Consider the following 25,762-nt stretch of genomic DNA (forward strand, 5'->3'; position numbering starts at 1 on the left):
TCTCTCTCTGTGTTTGTGTGCATGTGTGTGAGAGAGAAAGACAGAGACCATTTTGCCATATATATGTTACCATTGTTCAAATGAGTTCAAAAGCATTGTCTAATTCATTTCATGTGAATTTTCAACAGCCTTGATAAAGAAAAGCCCTTTATATTTTGTTCTAAACTTCAGATAAAAAGACAACAATTATGAGATTTTTAAAAAGATCATACACTTCAGTTCTCACAACGCCAGGATATAAACATATATATTTGGTTTAAAATCATTTTACTTTATTTTTTGTCTCCTCTTTATTCTCCAATAGAAATGTTATTGGTACAAGTCTTAATCAGTTAACACTAAAGATATATAATCACTAGAAATCTGAAGTGTAAAATGTTATGAATCTGAAATTTTATTGTTTTTGTCACAACCTCTCCTTGCAGTACCATTTTTTTCTCACTCATTCTTCTTGAATTAGTACTAAAAAATCACTGACATTTTATTTATTTGTAAAATATCATATTGTACCTAGTTTAAAGAAATTTAATGATTTTGAAAAAACAATGATGAATTCACACAGAAAAAAGTTCAAAAACATCCAATGATATGCTGCCTACAAAAGGCTCAATTTAGCTTTTAGGACATACACACAGTGAGAGTGAAGAGATGGGGAAAAATATTTCAAGCAAACAGTAACCAAAAGAAAGCAGGGGTAGCTACACTTATATCAAACAAAATAGACTTTAAGCAAAAATTGGTCAAAAGAGACAAAGAGAGTTATTGTAAAATACTGAGTCAATACATCAAGAAGGTATACAATTCATAAATATTTATACACCCAACACTGGAGTAAATATATAAAGCAAATATAAAAAGAACTAAAAGGAGAAATAAATAGCAATACAATAATGCTTGGAGACTTTAACACCCCACTGTCAACAATGGATAGATCCAGACAGAAAAATCAAGAAGGAAGCTGTAGATTTGAAAAACACTATACTTCAAATGGATCCACCAGACATATACAGAATATTCCATACGATAACAGGAACACTCTTCAAAGTGCACATGAAACATTTTCTATGATAGATCATATGTTAGGCTGCAAAACAAATTTCACCAAATTAAAAAAGAATGAAATTATATAAAGTATCTTTTGACCATCAAAGTATGAAACTAGAATCAATAACAGGATAAAAGCTGTTTTCCACAAATATATGGAAGCTAAACAACACACTCATGAACAGCCAATGGATCATAAGAAGAAATCAAAAGGTAAAATTTTAAATTCCTGAAATAAATGAAAATAGAAACACAAGATACCAAAACTTACGGGATGCAGCAAAAGCAGGTCTAAGCAGGTCTAAGTGAGAAGTGTATAGGAATAAACACACAAGTCAAGAAAAAGAAAGATCTTAAATAAACAGCCTAACTTTATGCCTCAAGGAAATATAGAGTGAAATAAGAACAAAAGTAACAGAAGAAAAGAAATAATAAAGATTGCAGCAGATATAAATAAAATAGAGAATCAAGAAACAATATAAAAGACTAACAAAACTAAGATTTCATTCTTTGAAAAGATAAACAAAATTCACAAATTTTAGGTAGACCAACCAATAAAAAAAAAAAAGAGGACTCAAATAAATTAAATTATGAATGAAAAAGGTGGCACTAAGACTGCGAATAAAGTGAATGCAAGTTGAAAAGATCATAGGAGATCATTAATAACTGAACAAATTGAAGAGCCCAGAAGAAGTGGATAAATTCCTAGAAAGGTAAAATTGACCAAGAATTAATTATGAATAAGTAGAAAAGCTGAACAGAAAAATAAAGAGTAAGGAGATTGAGTTAACAATCAAAAACTTCCCAGAAAAGAAATTTCCCAAACTAGATGGTTTCACATTCTACCAAACAAAAAGAAGAACTAATACCAATACTTATCAAACTCTCACAAAAAATAGAAGAGAAGGGAACACTGTCAACAACATTTTATGAGGCCAGCATTACTCTGATACCAAAACCAAATAAAGATGCTAAACAGATGCAAAAATTATCAACACAGTATTAGCAAACCAAATTCAAGAACACATTAGAAGAGCATACACCATGATGCAGTGGGATTCATCCCTGGGATATAAGGATAGTTTAATGTATGCCAATCAATAAATGTAATGTACCACGTTAGCAGAATGAGAAATAAAAATCACATGACCATCTCAATAGATACATAAAAAATGAATTTGTCAAAATTCAACATTCATTTGTGGTAAAAACTCCCAAAAAATTGTGTACAGAAGAAATGTACCTCAACATAATAAAGGCCATATATGATGAGCACACAGCTTACATCAAACACAATGGTGAAAAGTTGAAAGATTTTCTCTAAGATCAGAAGGAAGACAAGGGTGCCCACTTCCAATACTCTTATTCAACATACTACTGGAAGTTCTAGCCAGAGCAATTACAAAAGAAAAAGAAATTAGATTCATCCAAATTGGAAAGGAAGAAGTAAAACTGTATCTGTTTGCATATGACATGTTATATAAGGAAAATCCTAAAGACTCCACCAAAATACCATTAGAAATAATAACCAAATTTAATAAAGTTGCAGGACACAAAATCAACATACAAAAATCTGTTGTGTTTCTATACACTAACAATAAATTATCATAACTAATAAAGAATATCCCATTTTCAATAGCATCAAAAGTAATTAAATACTTAGGAATAATTTTAACCAAGGAGATCAATACCTGTATGCTGCAAACTATGAGATATTGATGAGAGAAATTTAAAAGACACAAGTAAGTGGAAATATATTCTGTGTTCATGGTTTGGAGAATTAACATTATTAAAATGCCAGTACTACCCAAAGCCATCTATGGAGTCAATGCAATCTCTATGAAGATTTCAAGGGCTTTCTTTCTTTTTTTTTTCCAGAAATAGAAAAATAGTCCTAAAATTTGTGTGGAACAACAAAAGACCCCAAACAGACAAAACAATCCTAAGAGAGAAGAATGAATCTGGAAGCATAACAGTTCCTAATTTCAAACTATACTACCAAAGTATAGTACTCAAAACAGTATGGTAATGGTATAAAAACAAACAGATAGACCAATGGAAAAAAATTGAGAGCCCAGAAATAAACCCATGCATATATGGTCAACTAAGAATTGAAAAAGGATCCAAGAATATTCAGGGGGGAAATAATAGTCTCTTCAATAAATCAGGCTGGGAAAACTGGATATTCATAAGCAAAATAATGAAATTGGATCCCAATATTTACCATTCATAATACTTCACTTGAAATAAGTTAAATATTTAAATATGGATTAAAACAAGCAAACAAAAACTCCTAGAAGAAAATATAGGTAAAAATCTGCTTGATATTGGTCTTGGCAACAATTTCATATATATGATCCCAAGTGAACAGTAAAAAAAGCTAAAATAAACAAGTGAGACTACATCAAATGAAAAAGGTTCTGCACAGCAAAGGAAACATTAAACAAAAAGAAAAGACAACCTTTGGAATGGGAGAAAATGTTTGTAAACCACATATTTGATAAGAGGCTAATATCTAAAATATATAAAAAACTCACACAACACAATACCTAAAAAGCAAATCAAATTTTAAAAATAGAAATATTACTTAAAGAGGGGAGAGATATGGGAACATATGTATAACTGATTCACTTTGTTATAAGGCAGAAACTAACACACCATTGTAAAGCAATTATACTTCAATAAAGATGTTAAATAATAATAATAATAATAATATTATATATGACAGGAAAAAAGGGGAAAAAAAGGAAATGTTACCTGAATAGGCATTTTTACAAAGAAGATATTCAAATAGTTATTAAGTACATGAAAATGTTCTCAGCATCACTAATCACCAGGAAAATGCAAATCCACAATAGGATTACACATCTGTGAGGATGTGAAAAAAAGGGAGCCTTTGTACACTGTTGGTGGGAATGTAAATTTGTACAGCAACTATGGAAAACAAAATAAAATTTCCTAAAATAATTTAAAATAGAACTGCCATGCCATCATGCAACTCATTTCTGTGTATATATACAAAGGAAACAAAATAACTATCTCAAAGAGATATGTACACACCCATGTCCATTGCAGCATTATTCACAACAGTGGAAACATGGAAGCAACCGAAGTGTCCATTGATGGATGAACGGACAAAGATGATGTGGACTAATATATACACATATATATTATTCAACCATAAAAAGAATATATATAATATAAATAGTATATATTATACATAAATAATAAATAATATACAATGAACATTATATGATTTTATATATAATATCATATAGCATATATAACATTATACATGATCATTTAATATCTATATTATAATATATATAACCTCATAATATTATATGTATAATATGATTGCATATCATTTATTATATGATAAAAACATGTAATTATTATGTGTATAATATATTATATAATAAAATATAGTATATGTTATATGTAATTACTTTAATTATGAAATTATACATAATTATATATATTTTAATTATCTATATAAAATTATACATAACTATTATATAATTAATCTATATATAATATATACTATATATAATTATACTTATATAAGTGATATATATATCATTGATATAGTATATATTATATAATAGAAGATATATATAAACAATTATATAAAATTAATAATTCATATTAATACTATTATTTATATAAGATATTATATTTTATATGTGATATAATACATATCTTATGTAATTATATATCTGATATTATTTTATATTATAATATACAACTATAATGCATAATAATATATAATTATAGTATAATATATAATATAATATATCAATATATAATATACATATATAATGTAATTATAAAATTATAAATTATAAAATTCTACATAATATATTACTATATACATAATATAATTATATTAATATATATCATATTATATGATTTATAACATATATCATATATACCATATACATCACATATACATATCATAGATGTTATTATATATCACATCATTTTATATTAATATTATAATATATATTATATTATACAATATATATTATATAATGTGTAATGTATTATACACATAAAAATATATTAATTTATTATACACATATACATATATTTAATAATATATATTATCATACTATGTTATATTATTGTATTATCATATAAAATATATTATATGATAAATATTATAAATATTATATAAATTATTATTAATGATATAATACAATATTATATAAGCAATACAATATATGTAATATATATGATGTATTATATAATTACATATTAAATATCATGTATCATATAATTATATATTATATATCAGGTATCATATATAATATGTAAATAATTATATATAATTATACATAATTATATATATTATCATATATGCCATGATACTTATTGTTATAATATATTATTTTATAATGTAATATATTAAAATATAATATAGTGTAAATAAGTATATATAATATATGATATATGATATACAATATATACTGTAATATTGATAATTTATGTATACTATTAATAATAATATATTAATCGATTAATTATATAATTATTATATTAATTAATGTTATTTTTATAATTTTATATTAATAATAAATTATATAATATAGTTTCTAATATATATTAATATAACAATACATATATATTATTCAACCGTTAAAAAGAAGGAAATTCTGCTATATGTACCAACGTGGGTGAAATTTGAAGACATTTTTCTAAGTCAAATAAATCAGACAGGGAATGATAAATACTGTATGAGCTCACTTATATGTGGAATATAAATGAAAAAAAATCAACAGGGTATTCAGAGATATAGAGGTGAATGGTGATTGCCTGGTGGGGAGAGGAGAGGAAAATGGGTGAAGGTGGTCAAGATGCACAAACTTCAAGTTATAAGATGACTATGTTCTGGAGATGTAATGATGTAATGCACTTTATGGTGGCTATAGTTACCAATATTCTATTGTGCATTGCAGGTTGCTAAGTGAGTTGATCTTCAAAGTTCTTACCACACAGGAATTGTGAATATGTGAGTTGATGGATGTATTAACTAACCTTATCATGAAAATTATTTCACAATGCAGGTATTCCTTGTTTTATTTCACTTTACTATGTTTTTACAGATATATGTTTTTCACAAATTGAGGGTTTGTGGCAACCCTGCATTGATCAAGTTTATTAGTGCCATTTTTCCAACATCATTCACATACTTCACATACTTCATATCTTTGTGTCATATTTTGGTAATTCTCACAATATTTTTAACTTTTTCATCATTATTATATTCGTTATTGTGAACTCAGATTAGTGATCTTTGATGTTACTATTGCAAAAAGATTACATCTCACTGAAGGGCCAGATGATGGTTACCATTTTTTTTAGCAACAAAGTATTTTATAATTAAGGTATATACATTGTTTTTTTAGAAATAACACTATTGCACAATTAACTGACTTCACTATAGCATCAACATAACTTTTATATGTACTGAGAAACCAAAAATTTGTGTGACTTGCTTTATTGCAATATTCAGCTTTATGGCAGTGGTCTGGAAACAAACCCATAATAGCTCTGAGGTATCCCTGTATATACGTGTATCAGGTCATTATGCTGTACCTGTTAAACTGCACAATGTTATATGTCAATCATAAGTCAATAAAGCCATGAAAAAGTATGCTTACACATATTTTACTGTTTGGGAGTGAAGAAAAATTTAACTTATAAATAGTATATAAGTACATATTATATAAATAAATTACATAAATATATATTTATTAAGTATATAAATATAAATTTAATATAAACATGTGCAAATATATAATAAAATTTCACTTTACAGATGTTTACTTAGTAGGAGACATTTCCTTCCCCTTCTTAAATGTATAAATTTTATTAAAATTATTCCATATCAGGGCTTCCCTGGTGGTGCAGCAGTTGAGAATCTGCCTACCGATGCAGGGATCACGGGTTCGTGCCCCGGTCTAGGAAGATCTCACATGCCGCCACGGAGCGGCTAGGCCCTTGAGCCATGGCCGCTGAGCCTGCGTGTCCGGAGCCTGTGCTCCGCAACAGGAGAGGCCACAACAGTGAGAGGCCCATGTACCACAAAAAAAAATTATTCCATATCAGTATTATAAATGAGTATGGAAAAAGGGTAATATTGCCCGATTGCCCAAGGCTACCCCGTACTCTAATACATTTATCCTTCTGAAAGACTTTTGTTTCTAAATCTCTTAAGTACAGTGTCAATTATTAAACCCCTACCATTGCTTTAAATTAAATGAAGAAAATTAGAAAAGACATGGAAAGTCTTCAGAGAATAGAATCATTCTCTAATATCCAAACAGTGAATCAATCAGTCTCAAAAAAGTATCAAATAGGTCTGACTGTCTTCAATCTAAATCAACTTCCAGCTGCCAGTCTAAAAATGTCTTTGCCAGGATACTAAACACAGTGGTTGTGTCTCATACATTTTATGTCTTTGAATGCCAAATATCATTCAATTTCAGAAATCTATTTGATAGTCTTAGAGAGAGGAGAAATAATTACCTTTACCATTTACAATGATCTTAAAACTCTTGGGCTTTTCTGGTGGCGCAGTGGTTGAGAATCTGCCTGCTAATGCAGGGGACACGAGTTCGAGCCCTGGTCTGGGAGGATCCCACCTGCCGTGGAGCAACTAGGCCCGTGAGCCACAACTACTGAGCCTGCGCATCTGGAGCCTGTGCTCTGCAACAAGAGAGGCCGAGACAGTGAGAGGCCTGCACACTGCGATGAAGAGTGGCCCCAGCTTGCCACAACTAGAGAAAACCCTTGCACAGAAACGAAGACCCAATACAGGAAAAATTAATTAATTAATTAATAAACTTCCTACCCCCAACATCTTAAAAAAACAAACAAATAAAAAAACACCTCTTTCCCCTTTTTCAGTGGATATCTTCATTTATTTTTTTTTTCCCTTAGACTAGGTAACATTCATTTGTCTTATTTGTGACCTAATAAATGATTGTAGAAATCCAACATCCTTATTAAACTTTCCAGTGTAAACTTCTTGCAATAGTGGTATACATTAAATAAAACAATTAATTTATTAAATAGCTTCAGTTTTCTTTTTCAAGGTAACATATTTACTCTATGCTTTTACTTTAGCTGTAGTTAAATTTCACCTCTTCCAGAGAAAGAACAATCTGTCAACTCCTTTAAAAAAATATCCTTTGTTTCCACAGCATTTTCAGTTTTCTAACTGACACTGTTTTTCATTGCAAAGTCAAACATTTCTGATAAGATTGCCATCCCAGGGAGAGTACATACTTAACAAGCTGAGAGTGACTCAAATATCATTTTTTACTTGCTTAAGTAGTTGAAAACTTAGTTAATATTTAATCATTCATCTGCTTTAATACAAAATCAAGTTTTTTAGCATTTTTTTTATTATTTCAACTCATCTGTGGCTGCACTTTGCTATTTACATAAATATGTAAATGTAGTATTTGTGTCAAATATCTTTTCAATCTGTAAAAGTGTATATCTAACTGAATATATTTCCCTAAAAGACCAGTAATATATATGAATACTCAGTCTTTACCTTACTGATTTCAATTTTTGCATCCAGAAACTTAGATGTTAAACTTGTTTTCCCAAATTAACTCTTAATTTTTAAAATTTACTTTATAAGTCAGTTTTTAAATGATTTCTTATATGAATACTGATTTTGTCTATATACACCTCTGCAACGGTTGGGTATTCCTTCTAATTAATGCTATGGTAGTAACATAGGATTTCCTCAGACTTTGACTCAAAACATAATCTACTAAATGTTTTTACTTATTTTGTTTCAGACATATTGAGGCAATCTTTCAAAAGCAAAACTTCTACCCTTAGAAATCTGGTTAAATGATTTTGTTTATAAATAATTTTTTAAATGATTAGAAAATTTTATTACATGAGAAATATTTAAAAATCAATGTATGTATTTGATTAATCATTAAGTAGAAAATAATTATAGATGTGCTAGATTAATAATACTGAAATACAAAATGAATAAAATGTTAAACTATGATAATTTGGCATGAGTTGAAATAGCTCACTTTACTGCTGGACATGAGTTTAAGATTTTTTTTTTTTTTAAGATATGTTTTTAACTCTTGGCCATAATGAAGGAGACCAAGTTGAACCATATTAAAAATCCCAAAATTCAACATGGCAACCTTCTCTTTGTGGGTGATTCTAGATAACTTTACATTTCCTTCAGGTGTTTCTTTTATCTACATTTTATATCAGGAGCTTTAATGAGGAAATTCAAGGACAATGTGCTCCTCTGGGTCAACTAGAGTCATTTAAAGTTTAGCTCATTCATCCTGGGTGACACCAGTGAGCTCTTAACATCATTACTGAAAAGACAGAAAATGTGTATTAAAAGTACATGATTGGCCTATTAGAATGCTGTGGAGTAAGAAGAAGGGAGGCACCTAATTTTTTAAAACAAATTTATTTTATATTTCCTGATTCACAGTTCAAATGGAATGAGCAATTTTAATTTTCTTTGCATAAAAATTTAACTAGGTGATATCACGCCTTTTGGGTACAGTTATGTAATTAAAATTTGCACCTGATTTTAAGAGTTCCAGTCATCAGCATATTGTCAGAGGAATTTTTGTGAGTTGAGACAAACTGCTTGCAAAAAGACATACTAACTTTGTGAAGGGCAGCTAGAAAGATAAAACGAGTTAGGATTCAGGTTACTACCTGGCTGAGGAAATTTGGTTATTGACAAAGAATCAGTGAAGTAAATTCCTTTATTGGTTCTCATAACAGATGCAAGAATAATTAGAAACTGACCCAGATTTGCTAATAGTAAACCTATTCAAAATATAATGGGAAGAACCAACAAAATACTGTCACACCTATTCTTACCTACAACACTTCTATAGTGGTCATCCGTCTGCCTTCAATTCTTACTCCCTTTCCTGCCCAATCACAGGTTTAGGTCAGAAAAGATTATGAAGAGCTGAGGAAAGGAGATAGGAAAAAGACTTCGTATATTTTAGTCTACTTAAATATGCTTAAGTATATGTGGATCTGTCTTTCTCTCTTTCTCTCTCTGCACTCTGAGAAAACAATTTTTCTTCATCATTGGTGAACACTAATTAATAAACCTGAACTTTGAGTGACTATGACTCAGAGAGCTTCTCTAATCATTTTCAGTTAGCATATTTATTTGTGTGTTAAAAATAAATTTTCTTGAAATCTCTGTGTATTTATCTCCTGTTGCTGCTGTAGTAAATTACTATAACCTTAGTAGTTTAAAATATTTACTCCTTTATATTTCTGGAGGTCAAATATCTGAAATCTGTCCTACAGGGATCAAGCCAAGGTTTAGGAGGGCTCTGAGAGTGTAACCGAAAAGGACCCTATGAGGCCTTCCCAGAATAGACCCCAACGCGTGTCCTCCACCTGCCTTTTGTCTGTAGAAAATCTTTAGTCAAAGAATAAATTTAATCAGGGAACTGAGATAACGCAGAAAGAAAGGAAAACAGTCAAGCAAGACAAAATAATATTTTAGCCATTAAACAAAGTCAAGGACCTTTAGTTCTTCCTCACGGACTATAGATAATATTCTGAGCCATGTCCTTTGAGCTATTTTGCAGTTACCTAAACACCCACCAGGTGGAAGAAGTTAACTGTCTGCTGCCCACAAGCATGTAGACCCCAGACTGATTGGAACCAGAAGGTTGATGATGCCGACTCCCGATTACCTCACCACCAGCCAATCAGAGGAATGTCCACGAGCTGACCACGCCCTGCTCCTTGAACACTGTAAGACTCCTCACTACCCCCTCCAGGGTAGGGTACAGAGTTTTGAGGGCATTAGCCCACTGTGGCCCCCTTTGCCTGGCAAAGCAATAAAACTGCTCTTTTCTACTTCACCCAAAACTCTGTCTCTACATTTCTACTTGGCACCGGTGAACAGAGGTCGAGTTTCAGCAAGAAGGGGAGACTCCGTTTCCATGACTTTTTCAGCATCTAGTGACCACCTATATTCCTTGGCCTGTGGACTCTTCCTCCATCTTCAAAGAACATCACTCAAATTTCTGTGTCTGTCATCACATCACTTTCTCTGTCCCTTACTCCTTCTGTAGCTCTTTTATAAGAATCTTTGTGATTAAATCAGGCCCATCTGGATAATCTAGAATACTCTCCTCATATCAAGATCCTTGTCTCAATCACATCTTCAAAGTCTCTCTTTCCATATAAGATAACATTTGTCGGTTCTTGGGATTACACAAGGGCTTATTTGGAGTGCCATTATTCAGCCAACCATATGCTGGATTCCCAGAATTGTTTATGAAAGTTATGCCTTCGGTTTATTTAACATCTACTTCTGATGCACCTGTTTACAGATATTATGGCACTAACTCCTGATCATGAGCATTTAGGGAGGAAAGTAACTATCCTAAAGTTCCAAAACATGATACGAATGAGATTCATGTAAACAACTGCACTTTAAAAAGTAGTTTCACCAGTGATTTCTCCTTAATTTTTAAGCTGTGACTTTTAAATTGTAAAGATGTCTTCAAGCATGATTTTTTTCTATTCGTTTTTCTGTTTCATTATTAATGAAGACATATTGACACCTTTAGTTTATCTGAGGCATTTAAATTATTTACATTTGTTTCTTTTAAATATGAATGTTTCAACCATTCACAGAAAGTGCACTAATATAGATGAATTAAGCTGTCACTTCTAAAGGTATTTTAATTTACTTTTTCACTTGATATGAAAATTCTGCTGAAAATAAACAAGAGAAGTGACAAAATATATGCTTATAATTTCTCCATTCTTGCTCTTATAAATGGATAAGGGTATGAAATAAATCAAGTCAAATTTTAAAAGTGTGAGAGAAGTTTTTGAATATATTCATCGCTTAAAATTTTTCCTACTATATAGTTAGTGTTAATTATTATAATTAATGAATAAAAAAACATGTGGAATTACAAAATACTACTCATTGTAAACCAATTAATTTACAACTGCATGTAGATGTGACATGGACATAAACACTAATTCCTGAGTATTTCTATTTTTGTCCTAGAACTACTATTAAGACACTTGTAAATTTCCTGTACACAAAGTTCTTGACAAATAATAAAAGCTGTGTGGTAACTTTAATTTCTATTAATCCTTTTAAGTTGGAAGCTTTTGTTGCTTTATTACTGCTTGCTGCCTAGGAAAGCAAAGTCAAGAGGACCCAGATAATATTATGGGAGTCTAATCATCAAAAAGTTTCTAACACTTTCTGTAACTAACAACCTTAGGGCAATAAAACCATTTCAAAATTGCTTAAATATGAAACCTAGGAAAGATTTTTTTCTTGTGCTCTCTGAAAAATTTCTTTCAAGTCAAAGCATATAGTTTTCATTTACTTATTTAAAATGACAGTGATTCAAATGATTAAAATATACTGAAGAACTAGAATAAAGAAGTAACTACACTGATGAAAGTACTTTAAAACTAAAACCTAGTGTGAGGATGCTATTCTCTGTTAAAAACTGTTTTAGGCAGGAGCCAACTTCCCTGGCAAGACTCTGAACAAGAGCAGGAATAATTACACAACTAATGAAGGACACTCAGAAGCCATCGAGAAATCTGTCTAACCTCAAGATTATCATACTAAGTGAAGTAAGTCGGAAAAAGAAAAATACCATATGATATCACTTATATGTGGAATCTAAAATATGACACAAATGAACTTATCTATGAAACAGAAACAGATATAGAGAACAGACTTGTGGTTGCCAAGGGGCAGGGGTGGGGGAGGGTTGGATTGAGGTTTGGGGTTAGTGGATGCAAACTATTATATATAGAATGGATAAACAACAAGGTCCTACTGTATAGCACAGGGAACTATATCCAATACCCTATGGTAAACCATAATGGAAAGGAATATATATATATATATATATATAAATATATAAATATAAATATAAAATAGATATTTTAGATCTGATATTTCTTTGTTGCAGAGGACTCTCTTGTGCATTGTAGAATGCTTAGCAGCAAACCTGGCCTCTACACCAGACATCAGTAGAAGACCCAACCCCGATTTGTGACAAGCAAAAATGTTCCTAGATGTTGCCGAGTATCTCCTAGTGGGCAAAATCGCACTTGGTTCCTCTGGGGATCTCTTGTTTTTGACCTTAACTACTCTTTTCCACAGATGTCTGGATGTCTTGGTTCAAAAGATGACAACTACTAATCTAGTCCCTAAACCTGAAGAGAGTATCTCTGAGGACTGATAAGGAATGAAAATATTGGTGTGTTCATCTGGTTGGAAGCTTGGAATGTGATTCTTGGGGCCAATAGGAAATGGTGTCAGCTTTTCTGGTCATTTTGGAGTTTGTAGCAGATCATAGTGTGAATTTTAGATTTTGTCATATTTTGTATGTGTGTTAACTCATATTTTGAGTGTTCATATCATACTTGGCTTATCTAACACCTCTTTCTTTGATTTGTTGACTTTTAAGATATTTTACATACAAATTATTGGGAGTTGTTTTATTTATCACATAATTCTTCCCACCTTTCACCAAATGAATCTCTCTCCCATTTCCGTGTTGGACTGGCTGTGACTACTGCATTATTAAGAGAAAGGTCTCCTGTTAGTTTATAGAATCTGGGGTTTTCCTTCATAGAAGAGATGTTTCAAAGTTCCCATCTACTCCATTTGGCCTGACTTGCCTTTGCTGAAGTTTTGCTGCCTTTTCTGGAAGAAGTTAGTCATATGCAAAGAAACAATGAGATCTACCTTCATAGAGCTTAAAGTTCAACTTACTCTAGTCTGACAGATAATAAAAGAGAGACATGAAGAACTCTATTGTTATCTGGGAAGCTGGTTGGCGACAGCTATTAAGAAGAACCATAGAAAAAGGAAGTGACATGTATGGGCCTGGAAAACTTCAACATATTAGATTGGGCATCTAGGGAAGGACTCATTGAGGGTAAACATTTGAGAAAAGGCCTAACAGAATGGAGAATCCCACAAATCAGACATTTGGGTCAAAATGTTCAGTTCAAAAGCCCTGAGGCAAGAGCACACCTGGGTTCTAGGAAATTCAAAGAGGCCATTATTGGTGTTCTAGAGGGAACTAGAAGAAATAGGATTAATTAAGCCTCTGGTTAAACACTTACCTAATCTAGCCCTGGAAAGTCTAACTATGTGAGCCTTCGAATTCATCAGTGTGTGTGTGTGTGTGTGTGTGTGTGTGTGTGTGTGTATGAGAGAGAGAGAGACAGACAGACACAGACACAGGCAGGCAGAGAAGAGAGAGCCAGAGAGAGACAGAGAGGGAGAGAGAAAGAGAGAGATTCGGTTTAGACTTTCTGTTGTTGAAACTAAATTTTAGAATTCTAAATTCTACAACACATGCAACTTGCACTCATATTGAATTCTAATTGGAGATTTACTTTTTTCAGTGTGAGTCTGCATAAGTCACGCTTGTGGAAACTAATTGTTAAAAAAAAGATTTAACTAGAGAGGGGAAATAGAAGAGATAAATAAAATAGATGGTGATGTTAAACTAAATGAGCTTTAAAATTTGTTTTTTGTTGGTTCACCAATGAAGGCTTATAAGGACTTACACAAAGATGAAATAAAACATAAACTGCATCCTTCTATCTGTATTCCTGAACCAGTTGTAAAAGAAGAGAAACAAAAGACTGTGTACAAAGCTCTTGGGGCATTTTCTTTAATGGTATAACAAGCAGCAACCAACAATTCTGTCATAACATCAGGAAGCTATAAAGTATTTGGATAGACACAAACCAGAAATTGTGGTTCTAACTATGTGTATTAACTGTTAAAAATAAAATAAAATTTACTAGTAAATCACTGAAAGTCTAAGGAAAAGAAATTCTGAGTCATTGCTCTGAGGCAGTGTAAACAGTATATAATTGCATAGTGCCTATATTTTTAATAATGTGCATAATACCAATCAGATTTTTTAATTTAGTGGCTGTCATTTATTCATTTTTATAAACCTGAAAATTACAGTAAGTTTTTTTGCTATGAACTCAATGTTTTCGATGATTTATTCATACATAGTGATTATTAGAAATCTGACTATCAATTGTAAAGTAACAATTGTTTTACCATGAGGGCATATATATTATTAATATTGAGAATGTAATTGACATTGTGAAAGTGCTTGATTAGAAATTCTTCATTACAATTTCAATGAGAAAGTTTACCATCTTTAGGCCATTTCAATTAGAAAGAAATTGAATTGAAAATAGAGACATTTAACCCATGATGAAGAGCATGGCTTAGAATGAATAAGGTTCTGACCTATGGGCTTTTTTACCCCTAATATTGTCCAGCCTGTTGCATTTAATATAAACTTCTTAATCTTAAAGTCATTACAGGATACGCCTTATTCTTCATATTACTTCAATTAAATGAATAATCAAAAGATATAATTTTCTGATTATAATTTTAGTCTAATCTCATTAATTGGAGTAAACCACTGTCAAATTATTGGTTTATTTCATTTTAGCCTATATACACATCTGTATAATACAAATATCATCCAGACTCCACTGGCCATCAAAACTCCGATCAATCTTGGTCTTTCCTTACATCCGGGATTAACTCGGAGCCTCTCTGTGAATCCTCAAACCCTATTCTCCACACTTCTCTCTGGTTCCCTGTTTCTCTGTCTCTGTGTGTATTAATTTGTCCCTGGACCACGCAGGTCACAGACCTCAGAAACTTCATGTTTCCATAAAAGTAATTCAAATATACCAGGGAAATCTCATGTTTATTAAAATTTATAAAGTCCTAAATGATTATGGAGATGGAAGACATCAGATGCTACATCATCTTGTACCATCTGACTCACTCCCTCCCCTGAATGTTATGCGGCCTGATATACAACCTCTTCAGTTGTCTGAGCACTCTGGGAGGATGACTGCTGTAGGAAGAGAACTGCCATGACTGTTGACCTTTCCCACAACCCAGAAAGTTCATAAACAACATCTTATTTTGTTATGAGCAGCAGTTAATATCATATATATATATATATATAAAACTAAACTGTAGTTAGACTAATACAGCCAATTTTTACTAAACATTCTGATTTGAGTATTTTCCAAAAATCATGATACACTTCAAAAGTATAGACTAAATTGGATGTATGTTCTATTATCTGGGTACATTATAATTTTTAGCTATTTTTTGCTTAATTTGATTACTTTGATTCTAAAATAAGTAACAATATAGTGAATATTTCCTACATGTTTGATGTAATCTTGTTTTCTTCAGGTATTTCTAGATTTTGAATGATTATGGATTGAAAACCTTGGGTACATTCTACTAAATTGCCATGCATTGGGTTGATATCAAGTCCTATTTTCCCTGTATACATGTGAGAATGCTGTCTCATTCTTCCATGTGGTATGGAAAGGACACCAAGGATCCCGAACAAAAGTCTTTTGACTTTTCTTGGACTTGGAGAGAGAAAGCAGGGCTAGGGGTGGAGAAGTAGTAAGTTGGTGTGCAGAAGAATCCTCAACCACGGCCCCTCCATGAGGAGGTCTCCCTGGAGGCTCCTGGAACTGTCCCAGCTGAGGCCCTTGCACCACACAAAGAAACAGGCTTGGACTGGGAATAGAATGCATGTGAGCCGGGCTGAGGGGGGTTGGGGCATGGCTGAGTGTCGACTGCAACTCTTTCCAGGCACCTGTGGAGTACTGGCTGGGCACCCAGTCCAATGTGGGCCACTTCCCCCACGAGGCCTGCCCGGGCAATGCCTCCTAATTTTCTAGGGTTGAGGGTGAAAGGTCACACATAAGATTTTGGTCTAGAGCTAGACTCTGCATGTCTCCTTAAGGTCCGTCAATATTCCCCTATATATTTTTCATACATATGTTAATATATATACACAAGATATTTTTAAGTATATACAGCATTATAATTTTTGTATTTTCTTCATGAATTGAAATTATGCTATTAAAAATCATCATAAATTTCTTATTTTATGCCTTAAAGTCTAGTTTACATTAAATTAATATAGGCATCACCAATTTATTTTATTGATATAACACTGATATATCTTTTTCCATCATTTTATTTCAGTAAAGACATTATATTTCGATTGTCTCATGTAAACAATAAATATCTGGATTATATTTATTTTTAGTGAAAATTCAGTTTGATAATCTTGGCATATGGTTGCCATTTTTCTATGTTTTGATGAGCAGAAGCTTTAAACTTGTCCAATCAATTGGTTTTGTGTCCTTTGCTCAGTGAAAGGCCATGAGGAGTAGCCTTTGTTTTTCTGCTTGTTTTTCTTCCCTAGGAGCTTAATAATTTTATCATTTATTCTTAGACAAACTCACTGGTTAATTTTATATTTTTTAATTTATAGATTTTTAATAAACGGTCATGAGATATGTACATCGAACCCTCTTACTGCTATTTTTTCTGTCTTTATATTTTATTTCATTTACTTACTTTTTTAGACTGGTAAGGAAAAGAAGGAAAAAAATCTGAGTTGTCTAGTCCTATGTCAAATTAATTAAGCTTATAATCACAAACTCTCCCCCTAAGAAAACTCCCAGGCCAGATGCTTCAGTGGTGAAATCCATCAAATATTTGAATAAGAAATAGTCCATTATACACAAAATGTTACAAGTAATAGAGGGGGAGGGAACAAATCTTCACTTTTTTTTTTTTTTTTTTTCCGGTACGCGGGTCTCTCACTGTTGTGGCATCCCCCGTTGCGGAGCACAGGCTCCAGACGCGCAGGCTCAGTAGCCATGGCTCACGGGCCCAGCTGCTCTGCAGCATGTGGGATCTTCCCGGACCGGGGCAGGAACCCGTGTCCCCTGCATCAGCAAGTGGACTCTCAACCAGTGCCCCACCAGGGAAGCCCTCCACTCATTTTTATGAGGCTACATTAACCCTGACGCTAAAATCTGATAAAGACACTATGAGAAAATAAAAGTACAGTCTTATTATTTTAATAGTTATATATTATATACTATTTATTATTTAAAATTTAAGCATTTTTATTAATATATGAATACAAGTATTTTAGTAATAAGTTGAATACAGAAATAGATAAAATGTCTCAAGGCCAAGAAAAAGTTTTCTTAAGGATGCAATATTTACTCAGAATTCTAAATCAGTTACTATATTTCACCATATTAACACACTACAAAAGAAAAATGATATGATCTGCTAACTACATTCAGACATTCCGAATAAGCAATTGACAAACCTCACCAACCCTTCATGATCAAACTCAGTAAATTAGGAATCAAAGGGAACTTCTTCAATCTGATAGAGGCTATCTCCAAATATCTAAGGGTACAAGTGAAAGTCTGATTGCTTTCCCCCTAAAATTGGCAAATGTATGCACAGTTCTGTTCACCTGTTATTAGAAATTCTTATCAATATAATAAAATATGTAAAAGAAATAAAATATAAAATTAGGAAAAATAGCTGTAAGGGGTTTGATATACATATCTCATGGCTGTTCATTAAAAATCTATAAGTTACAAGAAAATAGAACTAACCAGGCCAATAGCATTCCTCTCTTGCTAATATTTTATCTAATGGAAGTCATTAAACTTAAATTAGAATTACCAACAAACAAAAAAAGAAAGAAAGCAGAGTCTGCAAGGTGATGAAAAGTTCAGTTAAATTTCTTAAAAGAAAAATTCAAATTGGAGTTAGAGTCAATAACATACAGGTAATTGTTGAGGCGCTATCAAAGGTGAGACCTCCCAGGGAAAATCGGCAGTGGAGGAAGAAAAACATAAACATAAATGTCAGAGATAAATACTCAGAGACTATCCTGAAACAAAACAGGAACCAAAACCAAAACATAAACAGGATAATATAAAATAAATTAAAACCAAAATGGGAGAGGCATTTCAACTAGACATTTTGCTACTCAGGAAAGGGTAGGTACATTGTAAAGGAAAAAGAAATGGTAATACATCCCTTATATTAAACACAGATATGTGTAGTGCTTGCAAGTATGAGTTCTGGAGTCGGAGTACTTTCCAATATGCCTCATCCCCATCAACAGATGTGAACCTGAGGACATATTCAAAAGCTCAGTAGACATTTTATTTTTCTATAAAATGCGATGAGATTTATGTGAAGATCAAATGAGGTAATAACCATTATGATACACTATAATGCCAAATGTATTATAGGTGCTAGAGGTTATGTTCTTATACTATGTATTCTTGTACAGTAACATTATTATATTTTAGGATGTTTGCAAAAGTACACATATATATTTTTCCATGGTTCATTCCATAAGCTGGATTCACATTTTTTTCAAAACATTTTATTAAAATATTTTACAACCCAGAAAAGTAGAGAAAATAATAAAATGAACAGCATGATCTTACCATCCTTATTTGCTAAAAGTTAATTAAAAACAAATAAAGCATTACAGATACATTGGAAGTCCCATCTGCCCCATTTCACTCCCTAACCTATATCCCTATAAGTGTCTTTCTAGTAAAGCCAGTGTGTGTAAATAACCCTCATGTAAATGTTTACTCTTCTGCTATAGACTATGCAATCATAGTAAATATGGATTTGCTTGTATTTCAAAATTTTAATCATTATCATAATTTACATATATAATTTTCAATAATATTTTAAAATTCAACATTATACTTTGATATTTATAAATATTAATACATGTTCACTATTTTAATCATTCTTTATAATCTCATGGTATGACTGTGCCAGGATAAATTGATCCATTTTCCTATCCATAGGCCTTGGGTTGATTCAGATTTGGAGTGAAAATTTTTGTACACATCTCTTTCAGTACAAACGTAATTGTTTCTCCAATAGACCTACCTAAAAATGGAACTTCTGAGTTGTAGGATATGCCTTACCATGTGTAACATACATACTCTGTTTTTGTAAAGTCATTTCAAAAACTACCCCCACAAATAATATATTTTATGCCCTAATAACTACCAGACAAATCGTATTTCCCACCTGGCTCAAGAGCTGAAGGCATTAGTAACTATGGCTTTATATATACAGACACATATAACCAGTACTCAATTAGTTATATACTTATTTTATAATAAATACACTGACTAGAACACTTAATAATGCCCTCTTATAAGTTAAAAACCTCTAGTCCTAAACCTTATATAACTCATATTTAAATATACAGAAAATGATATATTTAGCTGGCTTATATTGATAAAAGCATTTGAAATAGGGACTGACAGAAGCTGTTGCATTTTGAGGTGCTAAGTTACTTTGCCACAAACTAAATTACTTACTCTGAATCTTCCGATTACATTGAAACACCATCCTTCATTCAGACGGTTGATGGTGAAAAGTCTGCAGCGGTCAATTACTTTCTCACAGTTTTTTCCAGTAAATCCTGGAATACAACTGTAAATGCATCACTGTAAGTAAAAGAACTTGCAATTTAAATATTTTCACAGAAGTCTATTAACAGGCTGTCCAAAATAATAATGCTTTGTTTAAATTACATACAACATTTATTATCACATTATGTTTTCAATCATTGATTTTGTCCATGCATACTTGTGTTCTTTTTGTTTGTTTGTTTGTTTGCGTTCAGCCTGGGATCAGTTTATTTTATTTATTTATTTATTTTTACATCTTTATTGGAGTATAATTGCTTTACAATGGTGTGTTAGTTTCTGCTTTATAACAAAGTGAATCAGTTATATGTATACATATGTTCCCATATCTCTTCCCTCTTGCGTCTCCCTCCCTCCCACCCTCCCTATCCCATCCCTCTAGGTGTTCACAAAGCACCAAGCTGATCTCCCTGTGCTATGGGGCTGCTTCCCACTAGCTATCTATTTTACGTTTGGTAATGTATATATGTCCATTCCACTCTCTCGCTTTGTCACAGCTTACCCTTCCCCCTCCCCATATCCTCAAGTCCATTCTCTAGTAGGTCTGTGACTTTATTCCTGTCTTACCCCTAGGTTCTTCACGACATTTTTTTTTTCTTAGATTCCATATATATGTGTTAGCATACGGTATTTGTCTTTTTCTTTCTGACTTACTTCACTCTGTATGACAGACTCTAGGTCCATCCACCTCATTACAAATAGCTCAATTTCGTTTCTTTTTATGGCTGAGTAATATTCCATTGTATATATGTGCCACATCTTCTTTATCCATTCATCTGATCATGGACACTTAGGTTGTTTCCATCTCTGGGCTATTGTAAATAGAGCTGCAATGAACATTTTGGTACATGACTCTTTTTGAACTTTGGTTTTCTCAGGGTATATGCCCAGTAGTGGGATTCCTGGGTCATATGGTAGTTCTATTTGTAGTTTATTAAGGAACCTCCATACCTCTATGGAGAACAGTATGGACATACTTGTGTTCTTTACAAAGTAGAAGTTTTATTTGTTTAGAGGGAATGTGAATAAACTACATCTTCATTGAATGGTCTTAATATTACTTTTTGGAGATGTAAGAGTAAAGTCAACTTTGGCCTAAATGGATATTTAACAATAAAATATAGGTTTTAGAAAACTATTGGAATAAATGAAAGCATTATTGAAATGTGAAGAAAAATGGCAAGTGATGTTTCTAATGTCTAGTAGAGCCATTCTATACTGATGATATGCTCTCAGGAGTTAACAACGACACAGGAATTTTAGACATATTGTAAAGAATTACAGTGGACAGTGTATGGTCATAGCTGGGCCAAATATAAGGTTTTGTTTGTTTCTTTGTTAGTTGTCATAGTTACCTTTTTTATAAAGCAATCAGGCTTTTTGAGTGTAATCTAAGTGCCTGATATCAAGCTTTGGATTGCCATGGCATCCATTGTCACACATCCACCTGGAATAAACATATTGCCAGCTGTGTGATGCCTACTCAGGCCTAGACAAGAAGCCTGGCCTCACGTACCCTGGAGCTCCCCTTTTAGAGACCCCTGAGTGACCCAGGTAACTGGCCTCTTGAGTGACCCCACCTTCACACCTTACCCTTCCTGTTCCCTGATTCTCACTGTTAGGGTTTAAATTCACCAATAACGAGTGACCCCACCCTCAACCCCAGTAAGGCAGAGAGCCCCAGGCTCTCCTCTCTCTCTCTGTGTGTCCTTCTCTCTTCCCCCCTTGTCACAGGGCTATCGATGCTGGTGCCCTTTACCCTCCAGGCCCTGTGAGTATTATCAGGACTTTTCTTTTAAGTTCCCTGATGGTTGCTGCTGAGGTGCGTCTTGCGGTCATGATAAGGCCCACAAGGGCCACCCTAGCCAGAACATTGGTTCTCTTTGGGGAAATGTCCTTGGGGGCTGCCACAGGTAGTGCAGACCAAGTGAGGGTCCCGGGCATTCCTAGCCAATGGCATCACTATCTAAAGACTGAGACAGACAGGAAATCAATCTGGATTCCAGTCCACTGCAGTGCATTAGCTGCAATCAATAAGGTGCTAAAGAACACACAGTGGTGTTCAGGCTTTCTTTGCCTTCACTCTCATTGATTCATGAGAAATATTCCAGTCTTTTAACTCACATTTAGTAAACTTCTGTTATCAAGTGAATTGGGCATCAAATCAAATGATAATATGTCTCTCTAAAGTACACACTAGAGGATTATGACCAAAAATTATACTTGTTAAAATGAAGTTGTTACAAGCTGAGTTAATAATAAAATGAATTGTACCATATAGTCATTATTTTAAATTTATTAAGTACACTGTATAATTTCATAAAAGAACCAAAGACCACATTGACACAGTCCAACGAAAATAGCATCAGTAAAACACTTCAGTAATTCACCTTTCCTGCTGTTTGAGGCTCAGCTTTGCAAACTCACCTCGAGAATTAAATCATACCTTCATTCATCAGGAATAACCATGCATTTTTTTAAAGATCTACAATGTGCCAGCCACTAGGTTAATTATTTTCACAAATTTATTATTTTCTAATTCAATTTTTATAATTCTTGTGTGATATTGATTATTACCACTATGATATAAATGAGGAAATATATTCAAAAAAGTTAAGTCAGTTGCTTTGGTCATATGACTAGTTTTAGAGCTGTTATTAAAATATGATTTAAATTTAAATGTATTGTACTCTTCTACTCCACTGATGAAACCTGTGAAGCTATGCTTACTTTGCTTCTTTTATCCTGAGGAACTAACCAGAGATCCAGAAATCATTCCAAGTACCATTTAGTTATGAAAGGTATCATGTTTACCTTTTCCTAATCGGGATGTGGATGGCAGAAAGAGGGAAGCAACAAAATATCCTGAAATTGTGATGAGTTATGGCTATCATGTTTTAATTTTCCTTTTAAGTGGGAATGAATTAAATTGGACAAGACTAGCTATCAATATACTCACTTGAGAAAACCGAAATTCAAAAAGAGTCATGTACCAAAATGTTCATCGCAGCTCTATTTACAATAGCCCGGAGATGGAAACAACCTAAGTGCCCATCATCGGATGAATGGATAAAGAAGATGTGGCACATATATACAATGGAATATTACTCAGCCATAAAAAGAAACGAAATTGAGCTATTTGTAATGAGGTGGATAGACCTAGAGTCTGTCATACACAGTGAAGTAAGTCAGAAAGAAAAAGACAAATACAGTATGCTAACACATATATATGGAATTTAAGAAAAAAAAATGTCATGAAGAACCTAGGGGTAAGGCAGGAATAAAGACGCAGACCTCCTAGAGAACGGACTTGAGGTTATGGGGAGGGGGAAGGGTGAGCTGTGATGGGGCGAGAGAGAGTCATGGACATATACACACTAACAAACGTAGTAAGGTAGATAGCTAGTGGGAAGCAGCCACATGGCACAGGGATATTGGCTCGGTGCTTTGTGACAGCCTGGAGGGGTGGGATAGGGAGGGTGGGAGGGAGGGAGACGCAAGAGGGAAGAGATATGGGAACATATGTATATGTATAACTGATTCACTTTGTTATAAAGCAGAAACTAACACACCATTGTAAAGTAATTATACCCCAATAAAGATGTTAAAAAAATATATATATACTCACTTGTATTTGTATTATTCTGGAGTATGGTTTTAAAAGATGAGAGCCAGGGCTATGAATTAAATGAAGAACTAATATTCAGTCATTAATGAGACCAGGTTGACAGACTGCTAGATGAAGATTAGGCAACAGAATCTCTGAGAAAGATGTTTCTAAACAATCCAGGGCTTACTGATCATGAAAAATTGGCCCAAAATGTTAACACTATCATTACAAACCAAGAAGGAAGCCCCAAAACACCATATGTGACCCTTGACCCAGGGAAGTTTACCCCAAAGGCAGAGGAAAGCTGTTGAGTTTCAGGTAATCAACCATCATGTGCCTCCACGACCCCCACCCCCATGGCTTGAAATCTAAGAGAAACTCCAGAATCTCATTCACAAGTTATGACATCCTCATAACTCAGTCTGAGGTCAGGGAAATAAAACACTTAAATAACATTCTTAAATACATGATACGATGATCAGAGAGTGCAAACATTTAAATCAAGGTTTGTAGGGTGTGCAGTTACAGTTCATGATGAATAATAAGACATGACCATGGGGAATGGGTCAAGATTAGATGGAGGAGGAAAAAAATTATAAAATAACCATCAAAGGATTTAAGCAATCAGGTAGGTTGATTCCCAAGATGGATGCTGAAGTCATCAAGAAAGATGACAATAGTTGTAGAGAAAAGGACACAAGCCAGATGCTAGAGCCATAGTCGGGGATGGACAGGACCTGAGAGAAGAGGAGATGCTTGAAAGGAGCCTGGGGACAGAGAAAAAGAGTTAGGGAGAGAATGATCTATGGAATAGCTATGTGCTAAAAATAGACAGGCTTTTGAGGGGAAAGAAAACTGGTCTGGATACGGCAACAATGGCAAGGCTACCTACACTGTTCCTCAACAGATGTATGCAGGTTGTGGGTGAATGGATAGAGCCACCAAAGAAGACTCCAGGTTTCAGCCAGAAAAAAGAAAGGAAGGTATATAAAGAGAGTGTGGTGTTGCAGAATTTGCTGCTGACAAATGAGATCCCAAGGGCACAGCAGAGAATATTGGATATTGAAGTGTTAGAGGCTGTACAGAGCAGTGTGGGGCTAAGATCGATTTGATCAAGTATGAGCTGGAAGACTTGGAGGTTACAGGATACTAATTCAACCTTTATGTATATAGCTCTGTAGTAACTTCTGTCATTATGTTTTGTTAGTTATTATTCACAGGGAAATTAATAGGTTCAGGACTAAGAGAAGAAATTATACATATATTCTCAAAAAGAAGCACATAGGGGGCCAAATTTAAGGATGACTTCTGTCAACTATAACAGTCCCTGAAAATATAAAATTATATGAATAAAGCAGAAGGTCCTCTGATGAAGAAATGTAAACAATGTCTCAGATATCTTCAGTTGGAATAGAGTTTATAACCATAATCTGAAATTTTAATACTGTGGTTAAACTTTAACAAACTTTTTTACCATGTTAAATTTCAAAATTCAGAATGATTTATTCAAAAAGAAAGCTTAGCCTTATAAATATGGCTATTGATTTCAAGGAAAGAAAAATGTAGCAACCTAGCTTTTGAGATAATTAACTCCAAGAGATTGAGGTTTCCTGTTAGTTAGGAATTATTGGGTGACCAAGTTCCTCATCCAAATGTGTGATTGCTATTTTTAAAAGGATTTTT

At 33.0% G+C, this 25,762-nt stretch overlaps 1 protein-coding gene across 1 annotated transcript in view; it reads right to left on the reverse strand.

The window, feature by feature from the left end:
• EYS (eyes shut homolog) overlaps positions 1-25,762 on the reverse strand; it is a 1,685,417-nt gene that overhangs the window by 1,546,458 nt on the left and 113,197 nt on the right. The window contains exon 5 of the mRNA XM_033867388.2: positions 20,359-20,473. Within this exon, the coding sequence (XP_033723279.1) occupies positions 20,359-20,473 (115 nt within the window). The remainder of the gene's footprint in view (positions 1-20,358; positions 20,474-25,762) is intronic.

This window comes from Tursiops truncatus, chromosome 12, assembly GCF_011762595.2.
Source record: "Tursiops truncatus isolate mTurTru1 chromosome 12, mTurTru1.mat.Y, whole genome shotgun sequence".
NCBI classification, from domain to species: domain Eukaryota; kingdom Metazoa; phylum Chordata; class Mammalia; order Artiodactyla; family Delphinidae; genus Tursiops; species Tursiops truncatus.